This window comes from Ostrea edulis, chromosome 6 (genome assembly GCF_947568905.1).
Source record: "Ostrea edulis chromosome 6, xbOstEdul1.1, whole genome shotgun sequence".
NCBI classification, from domain to species: domain Eukaryota; kingdom Metazoa; phylum Mollusca; class Bivalvia; order Ostreida; family Ostreidae; genus Ostrea; species Ostrea edulis.
The window spans coordinates 8,586,289-8,613,963 of NC_079169.1; the positions used below are offsets into that span (position 1 = coordinate 8,586,289).

The following is a 27,675-nucleotide window of genomic DNA, read 5'->3' on the forward strand; positions in this document are numbered from 1 at the left end:
GAAAAAAAAATACCGAACGAATTTTATTTTGAGGGTACGAAATTTATTTTCTGTGAACGAATCTTATTTTATGGGAACATTTTTTTTTTGACGGAATGAATTTTATTTCGACGGAAATAATTTTATTACGTAGAAATGAATTTTATTTTGTAGGAACGCATTCTTAAAATAATTCTTTCACCTGTCCTTAACCAGCCATCGTATACAGTAGATCAGTTGTAGAAATTGTTAGTTTACTGGGTACATGTATCATTCGCCTGTAACATATATGTAGTTGGTATACCGTCAACTAGAGTATCCATTTGTATTCTACTGTAAAGAAATTATTGATATATCTAACATTAAATGCATGCAAGAGCGATCCGTGCTCACATTCAAAGTAATAGGAGGTTTTCGAGTTACTGCCGGAACACCGTTTTATATTCTGAATTTATACACTGTAGTCACGTGATATCAAAGTTTTGATGATCCACGATACCTCCGGTCCAGACGATACATACATGTATGTACAAGTAATTATAGTACGAGTTCTTTGCTCGTTCTCATGAATAAATATTTACAAATATCGTCCAATCAAAGTAATCGTTATAATAGTAACGGAACTCTTCTGTTTTTAAAGGTAGCATCAACTTAACTTTGCTATCACGAGAATTGTATACCGAAATTGGGCTGAAAGCGTCGTGTTGATTGTACAAATTCGCCCAGGGTATACTATGAGCGCCCAATCAAATTGCCTCATTAATTATTCATGAGAACGAGCGAATAGGAATGAATGGACCCACGGGTGATGGAGAGAGAAACGAAGCGTAGTCAACCGTGGGTTTCCGACGATGTGTAATTTCTCACACTTTTGAAATATTCATATTTCAATAGTATAGAGAACAATGATTTCTGCAATATGTAGACTACATGTAGGTGTGCTCACACAGGTCTGTCTTCTGCCTTCCCTCTTCCAGGCTGTCGACTGGTATTCTATTGAGGAGTTCCTTTACAAGTTCAATTCTTCCTTTTGAACTGATGTATACATGTTAAAAAATACCAAACAAAAGGGGAAATATTGGTTAAGCTCTGGTAATTCAAAATAAAAAAAACTGTCATGTCTTTAATTTTCTTCCGCTTAAAATAAACTTGCAAGAAACCGGAAATTCATAAGGCTTGTGCATAACATTCGGGGAGAAATGGTATTCCGGCAGTAACTCGAAACTCTCTTATTTGGAGATCGTAGTTTACCCTTTTCTCCTATTGATTTGACAGGACTGTTTTAAAGTGTAAACGAACGCAATCCAACATCACGATGCTCCACATTAACCTATTTCTTGCCTACATCCTCCGATCTGCTACATCGATACTGAAGGATTATTTCCTCAAGGACGGTTTCGCTCTCTCCAAAGACATTCGTCAGACTGGGGAACTGTTGGGGATCATGGACAACAGCCTGGTGAGCGTGTGCATGGATGCCATGCTGTTTGTTGATGCGTTGTCAGTATGTGACACTTTGGGAGGAAAAGCGCTCAGCGATTGTTGACGTGGGTGTCATGAAAATAGACAAGCCTTGTAGTTTTTACTAGTGGAATTTTGTCAATTCACAACTGTGTTTTAACGTACAAACAATCAATAATTTACACTTCTCAAAAATGTTTTTATGTTGACTGTTAGACGACAGAAATATGCCATTGCAATAGGGTAATAGATGTGCAATACCAGCGCCACAAGACGAAAGTTTTATATACAAGAATACGACATTGCAATAGGGTTAAATGTAAGCTATTTGTCTTCATTCACAGCACTGGGAGTGTAAATTGCTGGTTACATTCTTTGTGTATACATTGGTGGCCAGCACGTTCTGGCTCACACTGGACGCCCATGTTCTGCGAAAACTCATAGACGTGGATCTGAGGTACCTCCAAAGGAAGAAATACACTCGCCTCCACATAGCCTTAGGATGGGGTGAGAAAACATTGCAGAAATGAAATGCTTGAGTTACAGATTTAAGTTAATCAACTTTTAAAATCATTAATATCCTCGAAACAATGTTCAGCAAAAAATCTAAAGATGTCACTACGAAACCATATGATTTTTCCCCCAGTATGATAGTATTATTTGCAAAATTGGAATGATGTGCGATCATATGTAAAATTAGCTGAATAATAAAGTTGATTTCATGGGTATTTTATATATTTTACACCTATTTCAGTGGGCCCGTTGCTTGTTGTTGTTCCCTGGGTTCTGTTTCGGATATTTACAGAAGATTATCTGTGAGTGTCTCCTGAATTATCTTTCGAATCAAAGTTAACTTTCTTACAGCTGATGATATATAAAGTTCTAATGAAAGATACTTTATTGCTACCGATACACGACTGATCATGAAATTCTAATTTCTTCTCACATTTTTTTTTTTACCAGATGTTGGAACACAAATCCCAAGCTATGGACGGTATGGTTATACAGAGCTCCTATCATACTCATGAATCTCGTATGTTAATCATTAGTGGAATTTATTTTTCGTGTTCTTCACTTTATCGTCTTTGATGACTGTCATAAATCAATGGTCGTTAAAATAGATATTCTAATTTCAGGCTAACGTGGTGTATTTCATCAGGATTGTTAAGTTTATGTACGGAAGAGTAAGAAAAAATTGCTCGACAAGAACACCAAACCACAACAGAAGCACTGTTTTGTAAGTAAGAATGAGGTCTCGAAATGACAGTATATGTAACGCTCTCTTCTGTTATATCGTCTTTGATGGCAAATTTCATAAATCGTCTTGAGTAGAGGTCCCAAGGTTTATTTTCTATAACTGCAAAAGAAACGTCAGGTATACTGATTTATCAAAAAGTTTTATCATGCAATTAGCGGACAATATAATATTGATAAATTTAGATATGAAAATGCATGAATAAAATTTTATGACATTCCATAAATTCTATAATAGTCGTTAATAAATAATTATAATATAACGTTTTGACTTACAATTTTTCGATGTCAAAATATACAACTTCCCATATTTATGTAGCAATATTCCATTATCACCTGCATATGGTGTTTATATATCTCAACTGATTCGATATGCAAGAGCTTGTTCTGTGTATAGTCAGTTTTTAAATCGAGGTAAGCTACTGACAAGCAAGTTGATGGTACAGGGATTTCACCACTTCTGCTTCATACTTAGATATTTTATTGAAAGTAGACATTAACGGCAAACTTACAACTCAACTGTATGACAAACGGGATGAATTCAGCTTCTCCATCGTCAACTTCCCATATTTATGTAGCAATATTTCATTATCACCTGCATATGGTGTTTATATATATCAACTGATTCGATATGCAAGAGCTTGTTCTGCGTATAGTCAGTTTTTAAATCGAGGTAAGCTACTGACAAACAAGTTGATGGTACAAGGATTTCAACAGTCTCGATTGAAGTCAGCATTTCGCAAATTCTATGATCGTTATAACGATCTACTTCGTCAGTACAACCTCGCATTGGGTCAAATGCTGTATGACGTGTTTCATACCGATTGTTAAGCCGTTCTTGGCACACTGATTTTGACTGCGGATAACTCCGTTTACCTGATCAGGATATAGGGCTCACGGCGGGTGCGACCGGTCAACAGGGGATGCTTACTCCTCCTAGGCACCTGATCCCACCTCTGGTTGTCCAGGGGTCCGTGTTTGCCCAACTATCTATTTTGTATTGCTTATAGGAGTTATGAGATTGATCACTGTTCGTTGTCTTCACCTTGCATACACAACCAATTTTGCCGTCATGGTATTCAAAGACATATTTTCAACATTGAACTTTAAGTGTAAATCAATAAGACAGAATAATGATTTTGGTACTTTCTGATTCCTCATATTTTTCTCTTTAAATCAATAAAAATCTCTTTTAATGATATTTGTCATAAGACCCCTTTTCTCACACACTGGCTCAATTATCTTTATCTACCTCAGCTTTTTCGGCATATTTAACGTGCGATTGTTTGGTTCAGTATACTAGTATTTCAATCTTTGGTGATAAACGGAAAATGAGGGTCACAAAACACTGCAGAATGCAAACTTTTTCTGCAATGTTTGCAACCGTCATATCTCATATCCCGTTGAACAAACCAAAGAGCAACATTATTATTATTCATATTTTCTGTATTATTTTTATATACTAGTAATATAAACACTTTCAAGTACGTACAATATAGATGATATGAACCTGAAAGTCACTGAAACGTAACAGCTGAAAATCACTTGACCTTGACTTGTCTCCATTATTGGCAATGGTTTCCATATTTGAAATAATCCAAGAAGGCCAAAGTCTATAATCTTAAAATAAACCATCATAACATGAATGAATAATTGATACTTGTCACTGCATATTTCTCAAACCCATTTGCTTGTTTATTTCGTTAAAGAGTAGTTCATGGAATATATTATATAATCATACGCAAACAGACCGGATAAACCGGATTTAATTACATTTTTAGATTGAAACAATGCGTCTATTGTTGCAAATGACAAACAATGGATGTCAAAACAAATCAGCATTAGAAAACACACAGTGAATATAAATGTATATAGGAAACTTTGATTTTCTTTCATGGGACTCTTTCGTGGTGTTGTTTGAAAAAAAAATCTCACACCGACAAATCGTACTCACAGAACCTGGTTTATCGCGTTTAACAGTTTTCAGTGTTCTTCATACGCCACAGTTTATAGACTTTTTACATAGATTTGGTTCGCACATTGGACCTTTGCAACGGAAACGTGGTTCAATTTGGTCATAACTGTTGCTCAGTCGGCAGAAAGCTCGCTTTGTTACGGGAGGACTGGGTTCGATACCAGGGCTGCGTTCAACATACAATGTAGTAGCGGCTAGCCTTGGGACTAGGTATGGTGGCTAATTTGTGCCATTTCACACTTCATCGTCGTTTTGTTATTCCGAGGCGAAAAGACAACAAAACGATATTTGTCGACTTGCATCCCGAAATAACGAAAATACGACAAAATGACAATCTCACCTCTGATATATCCAGGGGTCCTTGTTTGCCCAACTCTCTTTGTAATACTTATAGAAGACATGAGATTGATAACTGTTCATTTTCTTCACCTTTCAGTAGCTACTTTTTACCCTACAATGACGAAAAGACGAGAAATTGTAAAATGCCACAAATCAGCCACTTAAGGTATCACACCGGTAATTATTTTCACTATATATTACTACAGAGGGGAAAAAATCATTAAAAATCAGTTTACAAAATTGATGCCGAATAAAGCAGTCAGACACGTTCTATGTTACCTATCTCGTCTGCCGACACCAGAAAAACAACACCCTACGCGGCATTTTCGAAAATAAATTACCCGCAAACATAACTACCCTCAAATCCACGTGTTTTTCACATGTGTGTAAACAGCCGGAGTGCACCTCAGGAAGTAGCCTCAGCTACCAACAGCAAATAGTTCCTTTGTATACAACTGGTTTTTTACACAAAATTTCCTAGTCAAAGGTACAAAAATTAAGAGAAAAGAAGAAGAGAAAATGAGAAAAATCGCGCAAGGAAAAAAAATATTTCTTTAAATATATGGAACTACAGTTGACTAAGTTCATTTTGATTGGACAATTACCGGTGTGATACCTTAAACGCAGCCCTGGCCACAACAGACTGAATTAACTGGATTATACGAGTATTTAGTCTCTTTTAAAACATGTAAATAGAAAAGAAGTTATACACTGTAGCAACTCTTCCATCGTCAAACGCATGTCTTTATACGGTCTTTCGGATGAGGTGTTGGCATGCTAAAGAATTATATAATTTCTACATATCAATGGTCCATAACACTTAGCATAGATCATATGTTTTACACTTCTGGTGACATCTGTATGTGAGTAACATTAAAGTCTAAAGTTTGTCCATATCTCGATCAGTGAATCATGGTTGATCAGTTCTGAAAAAGTCAAAATATTTGGTCAACGAGAACAATATCTGTTTCGATAATCATTTCGGATGTGCGCCAGAACACTGCAGTCTTGTTACAGGGGTTTCAACAGACTCGTTAGAAGTAAGAATTTCGCAGTCTGTGGTCGTTATGGTGATCTTATTTGTAAATACAGCCTGTCATTGGAGGGAATGCTGTACAACGTGTTTTCTATCAATTGTTAGGCCTTACATACATATTTTGATTGCCTCGTTTGCCTGATCAAGATGCGTGGTTCGCGCCAGGTGTGATCGGTCAATAGGAGAAGCTTACTCCTCCTAGACACCCGACCCCACATCTGATGTGTCCAGAAGTTTATGTTTGCCCTACTAATTTTGTATTCTTTATATGAGATTGTTCATTACATGCTTATTCACTTTTTGATAAATTGTCTTCATGTCAGATTTATTTCATTTCCATCATAAGAACAAGGGTTTAGATAAATACTTCAAATTTACCCTGTAGTCGCTTTAAAAGTATCCACACCAAATCCATAGAACTACTTGAGTGAATTGCAGTAATAGAACTAGATTTGATGTACTGAAATCGTCCATTGTCAGATACACACTAACAACATGTACGGTTATCGATCATGACTGTCAGATTTATTTTATCATCCCTAATCATAGCAGGACAAATGACATGTAAGACAGCTAATATCTCCTAAATACCATGTTAAGTAGCATATGTTTTGCAAAATGAAGATGAAATACGAGGTCATTTATTTTTCACATCTAGAGGCTTTGCGATATGATGAAAGGGAAGACTAGATAGAACTCGTTGACTTGATATAATGCGTCTTACGTAACCATATGGAATGGTTCATTATCTTGAAAATTTTGCTTTTATGTAATTGCTACATCCTGTGGATTTTATTAGCGCACGACATTAGAAGTGAAAGTCCCGGATGTAACCTGAAAAACAGAGGTGCCGTGTCATGGGAGGTGTCGACACAATAATAAACCCTCACTGTTACGGTCCTGATCGCGATACATGGGAGGTGTCGACACAATAATAAACCCTCACTGTTACGGTCCTGATCGCGATACATGGGAGGTGTCGACACAATAATAAACCCTCACTGTTACGGTCCTGATCGCGATACATAGGTATTTGTGGTACATCACTTAAAGCTGGTGATGTCTGTGCATGAGTGGAATATAATCGAAAGTGTGCTGTATACACGAGCAATGATAATTAGTCAAAGTCTTTGATAGGACAATTCTTGTTCAGGAAACAACTTAATTTCAAGAGTGTAAAACTTCTACCTCATACTTGACAAGTGTTTTGTATCATTATCAATGAAAATATCATAAGTATAAAGATTTTTCCTGATCAATATCGATAACAAAATAAAAAGCCTATGTCTATCACAAATGTTGCTTGTGGCTAAAAGGAAAACAACAAAGTTATAGTTTATGAATACGTTGCGAGTTTTTACACATTAGTGCACAACTGAAAACGGAGCCACAGAGTCATAGAAAAATCATAACATTATAATCTTTCAAAAGACAACTCAGATTTTGGTCTATTGGTCTTCAGCGTGAAAACAGTGCAATTTCAGCGCGTGATGTCACAAATCCGTTAGTTTTGGATGTATGAACAGTTTTCTTGTTTAAGCGTCTCCGGTAACAAAATCTATTTTGGAAGTTCATCTGGGAAATCTACGATAACTACACGTGCAACGACATTTCCACGATCAGTACTAACCTTCAGTTCCGCAATAAACAGTACACCAGAAGAAAAAAACCACAAGAACAATCGTTTGAAACAAACCTAACGTGCTACCTTAATGCATTTTTAAAGAATATGCAGATAGCGAGCACTTATGACGTAATATTCTGTTTTTCTATTTTAATCAATGCTTCCCGAGAATGTTTAGGTGTTCGAATGGAAGCAAAGCCATCACTGACTTTTAATGAATTGTTTCATCAACATATAAATGTCTTATTCCAAGAACTTTGAATATTCCTTGTCTTCTTCAAATGAAACATTCATCAGATGCGTAATAGGTTGGTATATCATCTATCATTTGAGTCTTACACCATTTTGTTCATTACAATATTACATTTATTTTGGAGTCGACTCTCGTAGCGAGCTACTCCTTGGCATGGGGTCCCGCTGTGCGGATTCACAGCTTCACTATCACCCTAGTTTATACGCAACTGAGTATAGTTTGAATGGCAGTGTATATTTTGTGAAATATAATCAATGGCATGTACATAAAATTAATATTATGTCAATGGAACGCACACATTGTTTGTGAAAGAATGTTATAATATTTTATAATCAAGCATCGACTTAGGTCTGCAACTGTTTGGAGAAGATGATACTCTGCGTATATGAAAGCAGATACTGCAGTGGATGTCTATCATTGAGTTTAACATTTATTAACATGGTTGATAAAGTTATGTATGATATACTCAAATTTCAGCCAAACAATAATGGTGAAAGACTTATGAAGTCTACTGAAATAATAATAATTTTAATCGCGCATGGATAAAAGGAGCTCGGGTTAAATGAATAAGGACTTCGATATACTGCATTTAACCTTCCGTGAAAATAAATGATAGGGCAATTCTTGAACTAATGTTCTAACAGACATTTTGACAAAAATATGTCTGAAATGAATTAACGAATTCTATGTTTGTTTTGATTAAATAAATAAACAACGAACGAGTTAACATCATTTACATACGCACGTGGCAATCGGAACTCCTCGATTGTCTCGCGCATTCGACATAGATCTCGGATGTAATACGATGGCATCCATGAGTGAATTTGATGCATTGCCAGTATATTTTGTTTTACACATCTTCGCGAGCCAAGGGTTTACGAGCCGCTCCTCTTCTCTTCAACCTTGGGTGCGTTAGAACGATTTTCGTAGCTTTGAGTGGCGTCCTCTAGCGGATAGAGAAAACAAACTGTTTTGTGTACATCATGTTCAACCAATGAAGATGCGTTTTTCAACTACACTTTTGTGTGTTGTTAAAATAAAAATAGCTGCATTCAGTGAGTTACACTGTTTAATATGTAAATCATTTAAAATCAATAAACTTTTTTTTCGAAGGCAAATCCTCATTGCACAGTCTACACACCACGATGTTGTATGGAGACTGACAATCTGATTAAATGGAAGCGTTTTGAAGACAAAAATTAATTATTTACACATTTCTTCGTCTTGCCTGTGTTCTGACGTAACACGCTCACTGCAGGGAACTTGGCTTGCATCCAATCATATGCAGGAAATTGTTGTCACGAAAATCGTGCTAACGACGCCAAGGGTTGTAGAGAAGCGGAGCGGATCGTAAACACTTGGCTAGCGAAGATGTGTTTTACCATACTTTAAAGTTTCAGAATTAAAGCTTATAAGACGGTGTTGTATATACCCCATCCCCAGCCACCCCTTGCTGGAAGTCGTGGATGAGTCGGCTCTGCATTTTTGGCACGAGAATTTTATAGTGTCTTGAATTATCTAACATAGTTTCATTTAATAAGAGTGTGCTTTCTTGACCTATTGTGATTCTGGCCGATATGTACGCTATGAATATCAATGAGCAGTTTAAAATACCACACCGTCGTATCATCTAGAAACCAAACTTGGGAAAACGTAAATGGCTTGAACGATATTAGATATCACGCAGGAAAGTAACCTTGCACCTAAAAGAAACGTGTAAATATCTCGATGACAAAGTCCACTTGTGAAAAGTGAAATATATCGAACAGTGATCAATCTCGTAACTCCTATAAGGAATACAAAATAGAAAGCTGGGCAAACACGGACTCCTGGATATATCAGAGGTGGGATCAGGTACCTAGGAGGACTAAGCATCCCATGACAACCTATCGAAGTCGTCAGTCGAAGTTTCCCGCCAGGCGTCCCAGAAGAAGACTACTTCGAAGTTTAACAACAGACCTGTGTCAACCTCTCTCCAGTCCCAGGGATGTAGTATCTGCATTTCTTTCAAAACAAAGTTGCCCCTCGTGATATTTCCCCATTGTCTGCAATTGTTTGGAATACAGCAGCATTAGTTATATAGCTGTCTCTTGTTAACTTTCTGTGATCCGACACTAGTGCCTGTGGCAACACAGATCTTTATTTTGTGAGTGACATTACGAACACGTGATATGTCGTCAGCACAGTCTCACTCCCGAAATGTAGCGGACATGTGGACTTCCTCCAGTAGCTGTACTCTTAGTATGGTCTTTATTTCAGTTGGTCTGCTGACCTCTTCTGTAACTCTGAATTCGGTTTTATTCTCAATGAGTTTTTCCATTTTTACTATCGAGTGGTTTTGCAGCTGTTGTATTTTGTACAGGGATGTCCGAATCGCCTGTTTCGTAGGTAAGATAAATGTTAAAACGATGCGATCCGCGGCCACTTCTGAGTTCCATGATTACCAAGCAGGCATGTTGGTTTCCTGCAGTTGATGTGGCTTTTGATACTTTACTTGGGGACACTTTGTGTTGGTGTTCATCCAGTAATGATGTGTACTTTGTTCGGAACACGAAGGGGTCGATGATTTTATGGTTTTCGTCTCAGACATTTGTCTAGGAAGACTGACATAGATTGTGGGTATTCGAAATAGCTCATTTTCATTCATTTGTAGATTCGATATATTCCAGTGAGCTCAAAATAAACGAAACCAGAGTCGTCCACATCTGTTTCATATTTGGATGTTTTACTGAACATACACTCTAACAGTAAAGTGATTAATCAGATTTATGACAAACGGAATGAATTTTCTTTTGTCAACTTCCCATAATTGTGTAGCAATATTCCGTTATCACCTACATGTACAAATAAAGTCTCTATCTCTCTCTTTGTCTGATGTAATGTGCGAGAACATGTTCTGCGTATGATCATTTTTTTAAAACCCGAGGCAGGCTACTGACAATTAAGTTGATGTTACAGGTATTTCAAATGTGATAGGTGAAGATAACGAACAGTGATCAATCTCAGAACTCCTATAAGCAATACAAAATAGAGAGTTAGGCAAACACGGACCCCTGGGTATACCAGAGGTGGGATCAGTTGCCTATGAGGAGTAAGCATCCCCTGTCGACCTGTACCACTCGCCGTGAGCCCTTTAACTTGATCAGGTAAACGGAGTTATCCGTAGTCAAATTCAGTGTGCTAACAACGGCCTAACAAGCCAAACAGCATTTGACCCAATGATAGATTCTACTGACAAACTAGATCGTTGTAACGACCATAGAATTTGCTAAATGCTGACTTTAAACGAGATTGTTGAGACCCTGCACCATCACCTTGTTTGTGACTAGCCTTCCTCAATATTCTTATTTAAAGTCAGCAATTTGCAAATTCTGTGGTCGTTTTGATGTTCTTAGACTTGGGGAGTGATACTAGTATTCTCCTGTATGTCTTTTGGTATTTGAACAAATCTTCATAGTTTTTGTAAGTATTAGATTTCCTATGGGAATCCCCCAATTAATTTCGCTTTTGAACATAGAAGGCTTCTTAAGTCAATAATGAAACATTCAGTACCTTGGAGTGTTTTTCAATATATAGATGTTTTGGCGGGTTTTTGTAGACTAAAATGAAAGAGTCAGCATTACAACAAAAGCTTGATGCAGTTTTATTATGATACCTAGCTTGGTGTATTACAAACGTTATCACGTTCTATACGTCTCTCTTAACATGCGACTCTAAAGGAGGAATAACACTTCGTAATAATGGCCGAATTCTTTCCGAACCATAACACAAATGTTGTGCTTTTAAACTTTGTAGTGTAACCGGTTAGATCAATATATCTTTTAAATCAGCATATTTGCAGCATTATTAATCAAAAAGTGATATATAGATATGTATATGTTTATTTTTTCCCAGTGATATCGTGTGTATATTTTATGAATATATTTTGTATTGTTATCTATTTTTTTTTATTCTCTCATTTATCTGTCTGTGAATATGTTTTATACAGGACCACAATGTAAACTAGTCGTTTGTACTAATTGTGCTATCCTGTCTAAATAAAGAATTTATCATTATTATCATAATGCGTTAACATGCGATACCGAGTATACGGCGCGGATCTAAGAAGTCCGATATAAATTAGATTGAAAGTTCGTTACATGTAAACTGGAGTAACACCCATGCGAAAGTATGCTGCTTGAAACTAAAACAAAAGACCCACAGGCCTTATCGGTCACCTGAATACTAGTGAAAAAGTATCACTACTCCCAAGGGCTATGAAATCTAGACAAAAAATCCTGTTCTAAATATTTAAACTAAATTCTAATGTTCAGCAATAGTATAAAACAGGATGTCTTCTTAAACTGCAATCCCTTCAAAAGTGCATACACTGATGAAAGGCTTTACAAAATATAATAGATGTATTAACATTAAAAGATATGCCTAATTTGGACTCATCCTAAAGTCATAACCCTGGGTTGTGAAATTCACCATTTCTTGTGCATCCTTTTCTGCTATTCCTAAGTATGCATTTAGTTTTTATACAGTATCAGCGAACTTGCACATAAATACTATATACTAAGTTTGGCCCCACTCTGGGGTCAGATTCCCTACTCCAGGACGACAATCAATTACAATACGTCACCTGAGAGCATAAATTCCTAAACATGTAATCAGTATCGACAGGGTATGCTTACTCCTCCTAGGCACTTGATCCCACCTCTGGTGTGTCCAGGGGTCCGTGTTTGCCCAACTATCTATTTTGTATTGTTTGTAGGAGTTATGAGATTGATAACTGTTCGTCATTTTCACCTTTCATCAGAGAGCACCAAATTCCTTGTTTCGATGTGGCATGTCATGTTTTATTTGCAGGAAGATGACAAAGCATATCTGTATCCTGATCCCACTTTTTGGAGTCCCATACATCATCTTCACGGCCATGTCATTTATACTCGATGCCGCTTATTTGTATGCGGAAATGTTTTTCAGTTCCTTCCAGGTACAGCCTTTCAAATACGTGTATATGTATTAAATGTGTAATTCGTGCCTTTTCATATGCCTGCCTATTGGCGGGCCGTATTGAAGTATGGGATTTCCCTCCATCTGTTGGCGTTTTGGTGTCTGAATCATACCTTTCACACCGATACCTAAGATTATCAAACCGGGGGTTGTGTCGTGACTCACATATAGGTCACTGTGACCTCCTTCTGATTTTCATGACTATACATACAATAATACATATGTAGTCAAAATGTTGAGTTCGGACCATATCGTGCACACTGTATGACCTAGCTTCATATGGAAACATACATGGACCTATGCATCCAGACAACCATGTGCCATTGCTGTGCACTATTTAAACTTATTTGTAATTTCATTGTTCATTATTAATTGACAAAAATGTGTAACATTATCGTGTTATTCTATGGTAAGGAAGAGCTGTATGTTTATCTTTAAAACAGCTGGGTTTTTTTTCCAGGGTTTCCTGTTGTCCGTGACGCTGTGTTTCACCGATAAGCGGGTAAGACGGGAACCACGTGCTAGAAAGGGTCTCACTACTGCAACCAATATGTTTCATTGGTCAAATTTTTTTCTATTTATACGTTAAATTCAGGAAAATAAGGCTGTATCAACTTTTTTTTTATCTGTTTTACAGTTTTTGAAAAGAGCACCATTAAATGAGTTGGAAACAGTATAAATGTATTTTGGTTGTATGTCGTGAGACATTTTGTAAAATTAAATGTTTTGTTTTATATGATATGCCACAAGCAAGTGTCTTGAATTTCAGTCCCGTAGGGATCCGGGTTAAAATAGGTCCTCAGTACCCCTTGCTTGTCGTAGAAGGCGACTAAATGGGGCGGTCCTTCGGATGAGACCGCAAAAACCGAGATCCCGTGTCACAGCAGGTGTGGCACGACAAAGATCCCTCCCTGCTCAAAGTCCATAAGCGCCGAGCATAGGCCTAAATTTTGCAGCCCTTCACCGGCAGTGGTGACGTCTCCTTATGAGTGAAATACTCTCGAGAGGGACGTTAAACAATATTTAATCAAACAATCTTGAATTTCGCTAGAGAGCTCAACAATCCAGTTATTTTCCGCATGAAATAAAATAAAATCCATTTTATGAAATTATTAATTCGAATAAATTTTACTTATGGAATGGGCACACTGATGTATGTAACAATGCTTCCATTAGTCAACGCTTTAATCATGTGTTGACGTAATAGCTGAATTCTTAAAGGAAGTAGGAATATGTTCCACGGAGTTACAGACACAGCGGGTGTGACCGGTCAACAGGGGATGCTTACTCCTCCTAGGCACCTGGTCCCACCTCTGGTGTGTCCAGGGGTCCATGTTTGCCAAACTATCTATTTTGTATTGTTTATAGGAGTTATGAGATTGATCACTGTTCGTTATCTTCACCTTGCACATATTAGTTTTTAAATAAAATAAAGCACTCCTCAATTTCCTTATTGTGCGTACATTAATTTGTTCATTAATTGAACTAATGCAGGCAATTATTGGTGTTTTATTTATTTGAGAACATATTGATTTGATGTTTCACATATGCATTAAACATGCACGCTTCTTACGTGACGGATGTTAATTATATATTGACTAATTATCGGGAAAATATACCTACCCATGGTTTTGCGCGGTAAAGTGGACCGAGGGCAAGCACATTTCCTCATTGTCAGTCATGTTTACATCAACCATTATCATGTGACGTCACAACTGAGTATGTCGGTGCATTTCGCCGGGATTTTTCAGTCTGGGTTTTATGGCTCAGTACAAGTCCCGGGTACTCATTATAGAATCAATATAAAAAAAAATATCACACTATGTGATAATAGTACAGAGTGATGACTGTATACGTTTATTGCACCTCTCAGAATTGTCGAAATTGATTGTTTAAAACATATATCATTTGGTGAGCCTCAATCATATTGTCATCTTCGCTAGCCGAGGGTTTACGGTCCGCTCCACTTCTCGACAAACCATTGGCAGATTTAGTGCGATTTTCGTAGCCTCAACTTTCAGCATATGATTGGACACTGCTCAATCAGAGAACGTGTTACGTTAGATCACGTGCAAAACAGAGGAATCTAAATACCTACAACTGTCACTCGCCCGTGTATCAAATACATATCCAAACCAAAGCATGATGCCACGTGCGCAGTTCAGACTCGTATCTGCGTAAAGAAGTGCATTTTATTTACTACAGTACCATACCAAAAGTTTAATATCAAACATCTCTTGTAATTCGTTGTTTTATGTTCTATCTACCCTAGATTTAGACAGTTGCTTCAGAGCTATTTTCCTCAATTTGGAATTCACTTTGCACACGTAGGGTTATTTTTAGACGTAGACTCAACGACTACATATATTTCACGGGTTCACACATGTTTATTTTCTAAATAATATTCTCACTGATTTCTTTTTGAAGTATGCAATTAAGTGATAGTTAAATTTATTATTAATATTTCGAATGATTTGCATACCATAATTATTGCGTTACTCTCTGAGCGCAGCCATTTCTAAACAACTTTTAAACAGTAGCTGAAACGCGCATTTTCATTGGATAAGCATGATGTAATCCAAACAGGGTTGTTTTCTCCATCCGCTAGAGGGCATCACTCAAAGCTACGAAAATCGAACTAAATCTGCCAAGGGTTTGTAGAGAAGCGGAACAGATCGTAAACTCTTGGCTAGCGAAGATGTGATATTGTAGGGGTCAGTAAAATTTCCTAGCGGTAACATGTGACTAACCATTCACTTCGTCATTGTGCCGTTTGTTCGTTGTTACAGGTGTATCATTTACAGCTATTCACTCGATATTTTAAAGTTAAAGTTCGTGACGTCATAGACTATATATCTTTTTGAAATTGAATATGTATGTTGGTATTGTGAAATTGAAATGAGAATTGTTTCGGACAGACGTTAGGGCGTAAGTGTGTTCATATGAAACGCACAAGATGTAGGGAAACAATGCGTTAAATCCAGGTGTATTTCTGACATGTGTGTCATACATTTTCGAATATGCATTTAACATATGACCGAAAACCCCCACGGGATTCAAATATAGCTAACATGTACGACATGTTAGCTATATTTCACGATACGATATTTCACAAGTGTTTTCCTCAAAGACGTTAGATATGAATCGTTGCTGTAACATTGTTTTGAACGATTCTGAATGTTCTGAAATACCAAGAGTGTGTACTTTAATTCTTTTTTCGCGTTTTCAGGTGGTGCAGGAGCTTCGACAAGTTGTTTTACGGTGTATGAACACGAAATTCAATAATGGCGTGGGTAGGAAGGTGTCGCAGATCTCTACTGGGAGGACAGTCGTGTCGGAGATCTCGTGAACTCCTGTGTGTGACCAGACTAAGTTTGTGCTCCGATGTGTTCCGTGTGAAGAGTCCGACGTAACCCTAACTTACTGATTTAAGCAGGCATTATCTCGCTCCCGATCCCCGCTTACGTTTGTCTTGCATTATATTTTAACATGACATTATAGCTTTAAGAATTGTTAGCTGTACATTTTAAAGGATAGTTTTTAATGACTAAATTCCCGTTGGTTTTTTGTTTATTTGTTATGTACTTTGCAGATTTCACTCCTCATTTGACATCGTTTATTGATGCAATAGTCAGTGATGTGATGACTTACATTGATATCGGATGAGCTGTGATTGTATTTATTAGCGATTATTGATACAATGTATCATAGTCTGTGATTGTATTTGATGTCTCTCATCCATATCTCGGTCTGTTTATTGCATTTGACGGCTTTCATTAGGGCTTCGCATTAAGATGCATGCACCCTATTGTGATAATATTGTCCGCTGGTCTGTCCATTTTTCCATCGACACTTTTGTTGTGATAATTCAATCCGTTTGCATCATTTTTGCCAATTTTATACAAAGGGAGTTAGTAGCTATAAATCAAGGACTCGCACTGAAAACGTAGACGTGTTATAGGCATTACATTGTACGTCTGTCTGTCTGTCTGTGGACGTGCTATAGGCATCACATTGTACGTCCGTCTGTCTGTGGACGTGCTATAGGCATCACATTGTACATCCGTCTGTCTGTGGACGTGCTATAGGCATCACATTGTACGTCCGTCCGTCTGTCTGTGGACGTGCTATAGGCATCACATTGTACGTCCGTTTGTCTGTCTGTGGACGTGCTATAGGCATCACATTGTACGTCCGTCTGTCTGTCTGTGGACGTGCTATTGGCATCACATTGTACGTCCGTCCGTCTGTCTGTGGACGTGCTATAGGCATCACATTGTACGTCCGTCTGTCTGTCTGTGGACGTGCTATAGGCATCACATTGTACGTCCGTCTGTCTGTCTGTGGACGTGCTATAGGCATCACATTGTACATCCGTCTGTCTGTGGACGTGCTATAGGCATCACATTGTACGTCCGTCTGTCTCTGTGGACGTGCTATAGGCATCACATTGTACATCCGTCTGTCTGTCTGTGGACGTGCTATAGGATCACATTGTACGTCCGTCTGTAAAACTTTCATATTTTACACTAAGGTAGTTAACATTAACGAAAAATAACTATAAATGTTTTGGGCTTGTGAGGTCAACGATTACAACAAACCTTAAATATTTTACTTTACTATGCCTTCAATAGATAGTGTAACACAATGAAATTGAAACTTATCTAGCATAAAGCTTTCATGTACGAAGTTTGGAGACTTATTGTTTTATTCTTAACCGAATTGTAATCATATAATCAGTGGCGGATTTAATTTAATTTTCAAATGTTCCTGTTAAGAAAAAAAAACTGATAAAAGAATCAATAATATTTTTTCACTCTCGGAGAAATAAATGACAAGGTCTTTTATTTTATTGAGTTACTTTTATTGGGAGAAATTATATATTTAAAAAAAAACACCTTTAAATTTGTGTTATTTTTATAATTTCACATCATTAAAAATGACAGAAAATAGTAGAATTGACTGCACAGGAGACATTTGAAGCCCTGTTAAAATCCAGGAGCTTCTAGGGGTTTCGCCCCCTGGACCGACAGGCAGATGTATCGCTTGTGTTTAAATTACTCTTTAATAGTAAATTCGAATCCAAGCGATATAATTGCCCGTGCCTGGACCCACTGGGGATCTTAAGGCGCCCCCAACCTCCTATCCTCAATTGCTGGATCCTCCATGATAATATGGTACCTATATAATTTTTCCACAATAAAAAGTACTCGTATCCAAGCAATTAAAAATGAAAATTAAGATGCTACACGTCTCCCAGGTTTTCAACTTTCTCAGAAACCGACTTCTTCAAACAATGTTTGATGCTAACCGATGGACTGCTTAAAGATGTATCAGCCAACTCCAAAAGATCACATAATAAATATATGTGATAACTTTTACAGGGACCACGAGATGCTCGTCCATGGTATTTTTATTACAATTAACGAGTTCGGTTATACAGTAAAACTGTTTCGTTCCCTTCTGTTTCGTTAGATTTGCTTTTGTTTCGTTTCGTTTCGGTAGATTTCACTTCGCATTTTACAGGTTCCCAAAAATTGTCAGTATTCTCTGCTTTTATCTAAAATCAAACTTGGTGTGCATGTTCCCCATTTCGTTGATGTCAAGTGTGAGACAGGAAGTACACTCAAGGTTATACTTTATAGCAGAAATCTATCTTCAATTTGGTATTTTAAAATAAACCATCTTAGAACTAACATTTCATCAATACTCTCCGATAGTAGAGAAGGCGCCGACAGGATACCCTCACAGCCATTTCATGACCAAATAATGGTGCGTTTGGATGTTACTTTTTTCTTTGATTACTACAGCATTACTGGATATATTGGGTGGGCGTGTTTTCCAATGTCAGCTCTTGTTAACTGTAAAAAGATCACCGATTCAATATGTTGGCGATACCTACATGTATTTGAATAGCTTTTGGCAGTACCTGTATATTCCATCTTTCAATAAGTACAATATATCTCGCACAAACGGATCGTCGCCACTAATGTATCATCGAAATAATTTGGAGACTTTGTATATTTTTGTATATTGTGTATGTAATCTGTGTTAGTTGTTGAATCCATTCCAGTGTATGTTTTATACTGTACTGTAATCCAATATCTACCATACAAAAGGTCATTTCGCCACCTTTATGACTTTAATAATAAATCAAGAGAATGAAATATTTTCACGTTGAACTTTCAATATTAATTTAAAGAATAAATGTCTAGTTTATTGTGTTTGTTTGTAGTTTGTTTTAATTTCCCCTCAAAGAGTGATGTCTCCAGTTGTTGGTCCTAACGTCATACCATCACTCCTTACATCCAAGTTCGGATCATTTACTCAAACCACATTATATATGGTACATGAGGTACATTAGATAAACATACATTTAAGTACGAATAAGGTCAGAGGATATACTAATACATAATATACATGTAATGAAAAAGTATATACAAAATATGTTGAGAATGATAGACTAACCGAAGTTGGCTGACCTTGCCATTGTAATTGTGAGAGGTAAAGATAATTAACAGTGATCAATCTCATAACTCTTATCAGCAATACGAAACAGATAGTTGGGCAAACACGGGCTCCTGGACACACCAGAGGTGGGATCATGTGTCCAGGAGAGTAAGCGCCCCCTGTCGACCGGTCACACCCGCCATGAACACTATATCTTGATCAGGTAAACGGAGTTATCCGTAGTCAAGATTAGTGTGCCAAGAACGGCCAGACAATCAGTATGAAACACGTCAGACAGCATTTGACCCAATGATAGGCATCTTCGCTGGCCAGCGAAGATGAATGATAGATTGTATTGGCAAACTATATTGTTATAACAACCATAGAATTTGCGAAATGCTGACTTTAAACGAGACTGAAATAATAATAATACTATTTAATCTCTTACATTGAGAAAAAGGGAGTATTGAAATTAGGAATTCTCTATCTGCCCAGAATTATGTAAATTTTGTCACTTCTTGCGATACGAAATTGGCATACCTCCATCCTATTCCACGCAGGTAGAGTACAAATGATTATGAAGATACGGGGATAGTAAAGATTGGTGATGAAGTACCTAAGATTTCAAATACAGTGTGCATACGCATATACAGGTGAAGAATTGATATTAGGAATTCAAAGAATGGATGCTCTGTGATTTCATACTCTGTTTATGTTTATTCATTTAAAAAATTAACTTAAACCGATGTGAACACTATATTAAGACACCTATCATACAGTCCAGACATAATTCATTTTAACCTCCTCCAACTCCTACACTTATTCACAACGCCCCATTTAACAAATTGAAAGATGTGTTTGTACTTCACTTCGAAATATGTAGAATGGGCTGTAAATTATTTTATCATCTCAGATTTAGGATGTTCCGATACGGCCATCTGCGAAAGTGCAGTAGTGCACATTGGTATACAACACACCGTATCAGACAAGTAGTAGCTTTATCACAGAACACACCGTCAGTCCGCTGTCACAGAGCACACCGTCAGTCCGCTGTCACAGAACACGCCATCAGTCCGCTGTCACAGAGCACGCCGTCAGTCCGCTGTCACAGAACACGCCGTCAGTCCGCTGTCACAGAGCACGCCGTCAGTCCGCTGTCACAGAACACGCCGTCAGTCCGCTGTCACAGAGCACACCGTCAGTCCGCTGTCACAGAACACGCCGTCAGTCCGCTGTTACAGAGCACGTCGTCACATAATCTGCCAGAACATGCCATCACAGAATCTGCCATCACGCTGTCACATAACACACTGTCAAGCTTTCACAGAACATGCCATCGCGATGCCAAAGTACATGCTGTCACAGAACACACCGTCACAAAGCCCGCCATTACAGAATATGCCCTTGCGCGGTCACAGAACACACCGCCGCACTGTTACAGAACAAATCATCACAGAATCTGCCATCACGCTGTCACAGAACACGTGATCACAAAGCCCGCTGTGTTATAAAGCACTTTCAAAAATTGCGCACTTTGAATTTTTTTTAAAGTGCGTTAAATTTGGGACCAAGTCAATGCACTTTGAAAAAACAATCATTTTTCAAGGTGCGTTGATGTCAACCATATTAACGCACTTTGCAAAAAATAAATTTTGCACGGCTCGGTAAATGTTCTTGAAGCATTCAAAAATGATAGATAATTATTTGAACCTTGATACATGTATTTGATGATGACGTCCCTCTGGGTCTGAGATTTAGATGTTTTGTGGATTTGGGTAATTATATTAAGCGCCTGGCTCTGCGAGAGCCCTGCAATGATTAGACTGACCGTCCCTCCAATCGTCCGTCCGATTTCATTTATCTTGAAATATGTTCCTTTCCCTTGACCAAGTCTGACCATAGCTTTATCCATATATTGCCCATGCGTAGAGGGTGTACAGTGACCTTGATCCAATCTCCTAGATCAAAGTTCACTGTAGATAAACCTATCAGTGTAAGATATTTGTCTGGAGTATATTTTCTCTACCCATGGCCCAGTCGGGCTTAAACTTCACCCATAGAGTGCCCATGGGTGGAGGATGTGCAGTGGCCATGAACCAGTTTTCTAGATCAAGGGTCAAAGTCCAACTAACTTTTCTGTGTAAAGTCTTTGTCTTGAGTATATCCCCCCATGGCTTTACCAGGCTCAAAATTCACCCATACACCCTTGCTGAATACAGAATGGTCCTCTCCGAAAACAATATTTTAGATCTACTTTGCATGTATTTTGCTAAAAACGGGATCCTTTGAGATGGTCACCATTTCAACGAAATCCAATTCTATTAGGTTACCTGAGTCACTCCTAAGACCTATTGCTATCGGTCCAGGGGTCTTAAAACCACAGAGTCGTCCACTTCTGCTTCATACTTAGATATTTTATTGAAAGCATATATTAACGGCAAACTAACAACTCAACTTTATGACGAACAGGATGATTTCAACTTCTCTATCGTCAACTTCCCATATTTATGTAGCAATATTCCATTATCACCTGCATATGGTGTTTACATCTCTCAACTGATTCGGTACGCAAGAGCTTGTTCTGCGTATGGTCAGTTTTTTAATCGAGGCAAGCTACTAACAAACAAGTTGATGGTACAGGGGTTCCAACAGTCTCGTTTAAAATCAGAATTTCGCAAATTCTATGGTCGTTATAACGATATAGTTTGCCAACACAACCTATCATTGGGTCAAATGCTGTCTGACGTGTTTCATGCCGATTGAGGGGCAGTTCTTGGCACCGATTTTGACTACAGATAACTCTGTCACAGAACACACCGTCACAGAACACGTCCGCTCGCTGTCACAGAGCATACTGTCGCGCTGTTACAGAACACGTCGGCGCGCTGTCACAGAACACACTGTTACAGAACACGTCGGTGCGCTGTCACAGAACACGTCGGCGCGCTGTCACAGAACACACCGTCATAGAACACACTGTCACAGAACACGTCGGCGCGCTGTCACAGAACATACCGTCGCGCTGTCACAGAACATACCGTCGCGCTGTCACAGAACACACCGTCACACTGTCACATAACATACCCGTCGCGCTGTCACAGAACACACCGTCACAGAACACGCTGTCACAGAACACACTGTCACGGAACACGTCGTTACGCTGTCATAAAGGAGGCCGTCGCGCTGTCACAAAAAACCCGTCGCACTAACACAATTTTAAAAATCATGAAACTGTACCGTCGCGTTGTCACAATATCGCTCAGAGAGGTTGCACTCGGAATTAAGGAATGTACATTTCATCAAATGTTATTTGAGATGGGCAAAATTCTATATCGGCTTGGGTGAATGCATTTAAACATTGACATTAATATTATTATAGCATAAACATACAGCATCCGCAACATGAAGAGTACTATCAATTCATATTAATATAATTAATTAACTCAATGCATCATTGATAACGTTTGACAACTTTACTAAGCAGAAAAAAAACATCATGCGAAATTAATCTTGAATCAATCTGATCTATAAAAAAAATTAAATCGTAGATTTTACAAAACGAAGTGAGAATCGGTTTATAGACATCTTCATCATCTATGTTTTCATTTTGTGCAGACTGTAAGTATCTAATCTCCTCTCACAGTCCTATAGTGAACAGCGCAGGGACTTACTTATAGTTCAGTAATACTAAAACTCGCAGACGATCAAGGCCATGCAATCATTTCAGCCTTCACTGTAATCTGATTAAACTGTACATCTACTGTTCTTTCGTTTCATGTAATGTTTATCTTGATTAAGACACACACTGTACATATGTTCATTCCATTCTGGTAGATTAAGATTTTAGTGTCATTCCTCATTAACATATTATTGTGATAATTTTAGTTGTTATTTAATTTCAGTGCGTATTTCGCTACTCTGTAGTGGATATTGTTAAGCTATGCCTCTATTCTTTGCTTTTGTTTAAAGCTGATAGACCAGTGTTTAATACGTTTGCTGAAAACTCTGTCTATGTCATCCATTTTAAGACAATCTTTCCGAACGTTATATTTTATTGGCTTAGGCGTATTTGCTGACATCAGAATATATCTTCCATAATATCCTCAAGTGTTTTTTTTTATTGGTCTGGGTGCATGCATAAACCACAGCAGCCACAATTTCCAGTCACATTGCTGGGGCTGAGGAACCCATAGGTTCGTTTATTTTCTATAACTTTAAATAAAAGTTTGCGTTAAATTCTGTGTAGTTAAGGTCCCGGGTTGTTCGTGCAATCTTTAGGACTGACAGACAGTATTACAGTACAACATGTTAGGTTTAGGGTCCTTAGTAGAGTTACTTTAATTCAAATTAAATTCAAATTCAAGGTTATTGAGTAAGAAGTTGATATTAACAGGGGTCTCAACAATCTCGTTTAAATTCAGCATTTTGCAACTTCCATGGTCTTCATAATGATCTAATTTACCAATACAACCAGTGATGGGGTCAAATGCTGTTTGACGTGTTTTATAGCAATTCATTACACACTGATTTTGACTACGAATTACTCCGTTTACCTGATCATGAAATATGTCTCACGGCGGGGTTGACCGGTCTACTGCCCCTATCTACTGGATACCGCATCTGGTGTGTCCACTAGATACCACATCTGGTGTGTCCAGGGACCCGTGTTTATCATACTTTGTATTAATAGGAATTATGATATTGATCACTGTTCGTTATCTTCGCCTTTTCATTTAAATGATTTTTTTATTTTAAAAAATGAACCTATGCGAGAAAATACAAATCCATGTATTTAGATTCTTTAATATTCTCATTAATTAAACTGCTGTAATAAAACTGTTTTTAACACAGGTCCTTTTGAAAATACAAGGATCTTTGGGATTTTTTCCAAACCTGACCGCAATCGTATTTCCTGACGCTATTTGAAACCGTTGAATTTCACCATGACCGCCCGAGGTCTGCCCCTGCCTTCTATTCAAATCTGATTGCCTCGATCATCTCGAAAACCATACCCAGCTTCTGTAAAAACTTGAGTAGTAACTCTTCTGCCATGTCGGGGGTTTCGTCTTTCACCCCATTTAATCCCAAAAGAGTGAGATTGTTCCTCAAAAAGCGGACCCTAGGATCAATTATTTGCAACTTCAGTTTCTCGTTTTCTGTTCAAGGGAGGTAATGTCAGTTAGGGCTTCCACGATCTTTTTCGTTTTCTGTATGCTGTGATCAATATCACTTTTAAAAATTGCGATATTAATCTCAAACGCCGACATTTTCCCGCTCAGACCAAAATTTGATTCTCCCATCCCTCTAGTTTTTTCCACCTTCAGTGAAATATTGGAGTATTGGAGACCCTTTTATCTAACGCGCGTATTGTGCTTACGATTTCTGGAGCCCATTTTGACTGGTGTGGGGGTGATTCCAGTGGAGGACTGTCCCTGCAGGGGGGAATGAACGACATTGTCCTCGTTATGGCAGGTGAATAGGTCTGAGATAGAGAGAGTAGCACGTCTCTGTGTGAATAGGTCTGAGATATAGAGAGTTACACGTCTCTGTGTAAATAGGTCTGAGATATAGAGAGTAGCATGTCTCTGTGTAAATAGGTCTGAGATATAGAGAGTTACACGTCTCTGTGTAAATAAGTCTGAGATGTAGAGTAGCACGTCTCTGTGTGAATAGGTCTGAGACATAAAGAGTAGCACGTCTCTGTGTGAATAGGTCTGAGATGTAGAGAGTAGCACATCTCTGTGTAAATAGGTCTGAGATATAAAGAGTAGCAGGTCCCTGTGTAAATAGGTCTGAGGTGTAGAGAGTTACACGTCTCTGTGTGAATAGGTCTGAGATGTCGAGAGTAGCACGTCTCTGTGTAAATAGGTCTGAAATGTAGAGAGTAGCACGTCTGTGTGTAAATAGGTCTGAGATGTCGAGAGTAGCACGTCTGTGTGTAAATAGGTCTGAGATATAGAGAGTAGCACGTCTGTGTGTAAATAGGTCTGCGATGTCGAGAGTTGCACGTCTCAGTGTAAATAGGTCTGATATATAGAGAGTTACACGTCTCTGTGTAAATAGGTCTGAGATATAGAGAGTTACACGTCTCTGTGTAAATATGTCTGAGATGTAGAGAGTTACACGTCTCTGTGTAAATAGGTCTGATATGTAGAGAGTAGCACGTCTCTGTGTAAATAGGTCTGAGATGTAGAGAGTAGCACGTCTCTGTGTAAATAGGTCTGAGATATAGAGAGTTACACGTCTCTGTGTAAATAGGTCTGAGATGTAGAGTAGCACGTCTCTGTGTAAATAGGTCTGATATATAGAGAGTTACACGTCTCTGTGTAAATAGGTCTGAGATGTAGAGAGTAGCAGGTCTCTGTGTAAATAAGTCTGAGATGTAGAGAGTTGCACGTCTCTGTGTAAATAGGTCTGAGATGTAGAGAGTAGCACGTCTCTGTGTAAATAGGTCTGAGATGTAGAAAGTAGCACGTCTCTGTGTAAATAGGTCTGAGATATAGAGAGTTACACATGTCTGTGTAAATAGGTCTGAAATGTCGAGAGTTGCATGTCTCTGTGTGAATAGGTCTGAGATGTAGAGAGTAGCACATCTCTGTGTAAATAGGTCTGAGATATAAAGAGTAGCAGGTATCTGTGTAAATAGGTCTGAGATGTAGGGAGTAGCACGTCTCTGTGTAAATAGGTCTGAGATGTAGAGAGTAGCAGGTCTCTGTGTAAATACAATGTAGGTCTGATATATAGAGAGTTACACGTCTCTGTGTAAATAGGTCTGATATATAGAGAGTTACACGTCTCTGTGTAAATAGGTCTGATATATAGAGAGTTACACATCTCTGTGTAAATAGGTCTGATATATAGAGAGTTACACGTCTCTGTGTAAATAGGTCTGAGATGTAGAGAGTTACACGTCTGTGTGTAAATAGGTCTGAGATATAGAGAGTAGCAGGTCTCTGTGTAAATAGGTCTGAGATGTAGGGAGTAGCACGTCTCTGTGTAAATACAATGTAGGTCTGATATATAGAGAGTTACACATCTCTGTGTAAATAGGTCTGAGATGTAGAGAGTAGCACGTCTCAGTGTAAATAGGTCTGAGATATAGAGAGTTACACGTCTCTGTGTAAATAGGTCTGAGATGTAGAGAGTAGCAGGTCTCTGTGTAAATAGGTCTGAGATGTAGAGAGTTACACGTCTCTGTGTAAATAGGTCTGAGATATAGAGAGTAGCACGTCTGTGTGTAAATAGGTCTGAGATATAAAGAGTAGCAGGTCTCTGTGTAAATAGGTCTGAGATATAGAGAGTTACAAGTCTCTGTGTAAATAGGTCTGAGATGTAGAGAGTTACACGTCTGTGTGTAAATAGGTCTGAGATATAGAGAGTAGCAGGTCTCTGTGTAAATAGGTCTGAGATGTAGAGAGTTACACGTCTCTGTGTAAATAGGTCTGAGATGTAGAGAGTTACACGTCTCTGTGTAAATAGGTCTGAGATGTAGAGAGTTACACGTCTCTGTGTAAATAGGTCTGAGATATAAGGAGTAGCAGGTGTAAATATGTCTTAGATGTAGAGAGTTACACGTCTCTGTGTAAATAGGTCTGAGATATAAGGAGTAGCAGGTGTAAATATGTCTGAGATGTAGAGAGTTACACGTCTCTGTGTAAATAGGTCTGAGATATAAAGAGTAGCAGGTCTCTGTGTAAATAGGTCTGAGATATAGAGAGTTACAAGTCTCTGTGTAAATAGGTCTGAGATGTAGAGAGTAGCAGGTCTCTGTGTGAATAGGTCTGAGATGTAGAGAGTTGCACGTCTCTGTGTAAATAGGTCTGAGATGTAGAGAGTAGCAGGTCTCTGTGTAAATAGGTCTGAGATGTAGAGAGTTACACGTCTCTGTGTAAATAGGTCTGAGATATAGACCTTGCATATAGAGTGTAGGACAGTTTTTAAAACGACAATTATTTGTTCTTTCTTAATTATGCTTGCTTCCTAACTGGTTTATCATTAACGAATGTCTAAATGTTGACTGCTTTTTAGAAGTCTTGGTGTTCTCACCTCCACACGTGGTTTCCTGGTTATGACAAGGGTGATGACGAACAGAATTTTGGGATTCAGATTTTATGTAGATACAAAGTGCATCCTGTATAACATATTTTTAATCCACTCATTCACAAAAGAATCTTGGCAATACACAACAGCAACTATTTGACAATGTTTTGTAATCTAACTCAAAGTTCAGATAAAGTTATTGTTTCACGAGTGCTTTCAATGATGCGGAAGTTAAACACATAGCGCCGCTACACTAGGAACGATAA

General features: G+C 38.1%; 1 protein-coding gene across 2 annotated transcripts in view; it reads left to right on the forward strand.

The window, feature by feature from the left end:
* Positions 1-19,143, forward strand: part of LOC125646136 (parathyroid hormone/parathyroid hormone-related peptide receptor-like) — a 57,145-nt gene extending 38,002 nt beyond the window's left edge. The window contains exons 6-13 of one of the 2 annotated variants that reach the window (XM_048872297.2): positions 1,255-1,438; positions 1,785-1,947; positions 2,195-2,255; positions 2,404-2,434; positions 2,577-2,677; positions 12,773-12,899; positions 13,380-13,421; positions 16,149-19,143. In XM_048872297.2, the coding sequence (XP_048728254.2) occupies positions 1,255-1,438; positions 1,785-1,947; positions 2,195-2,255; positions 2,404-2,434; positions 2,577-2,677; positions 12,773-12,899; positions 13,380-13,421; positions 16,149-16,268 (829 nt within the window). In that variant the 3' untranslated portion in view covers positions 16,269-19,143. Of the gene's footprint in view, positions 1-1,254; positions 1,439-1,784; positions 1,948-2,194; positions 2,256-2,403; positions 2,474-2,576; positions 2,678-12,772; positions 12,900-13,379; positions 13,422-16,148 lie in introns of both variants that reach the window. The other variant, XM_048872296.2, reaches the window with a different exon arrangement.
* The last annotated feature ends 8,532 nt before the right edge of the window (positions 19,144-27,675 follow it).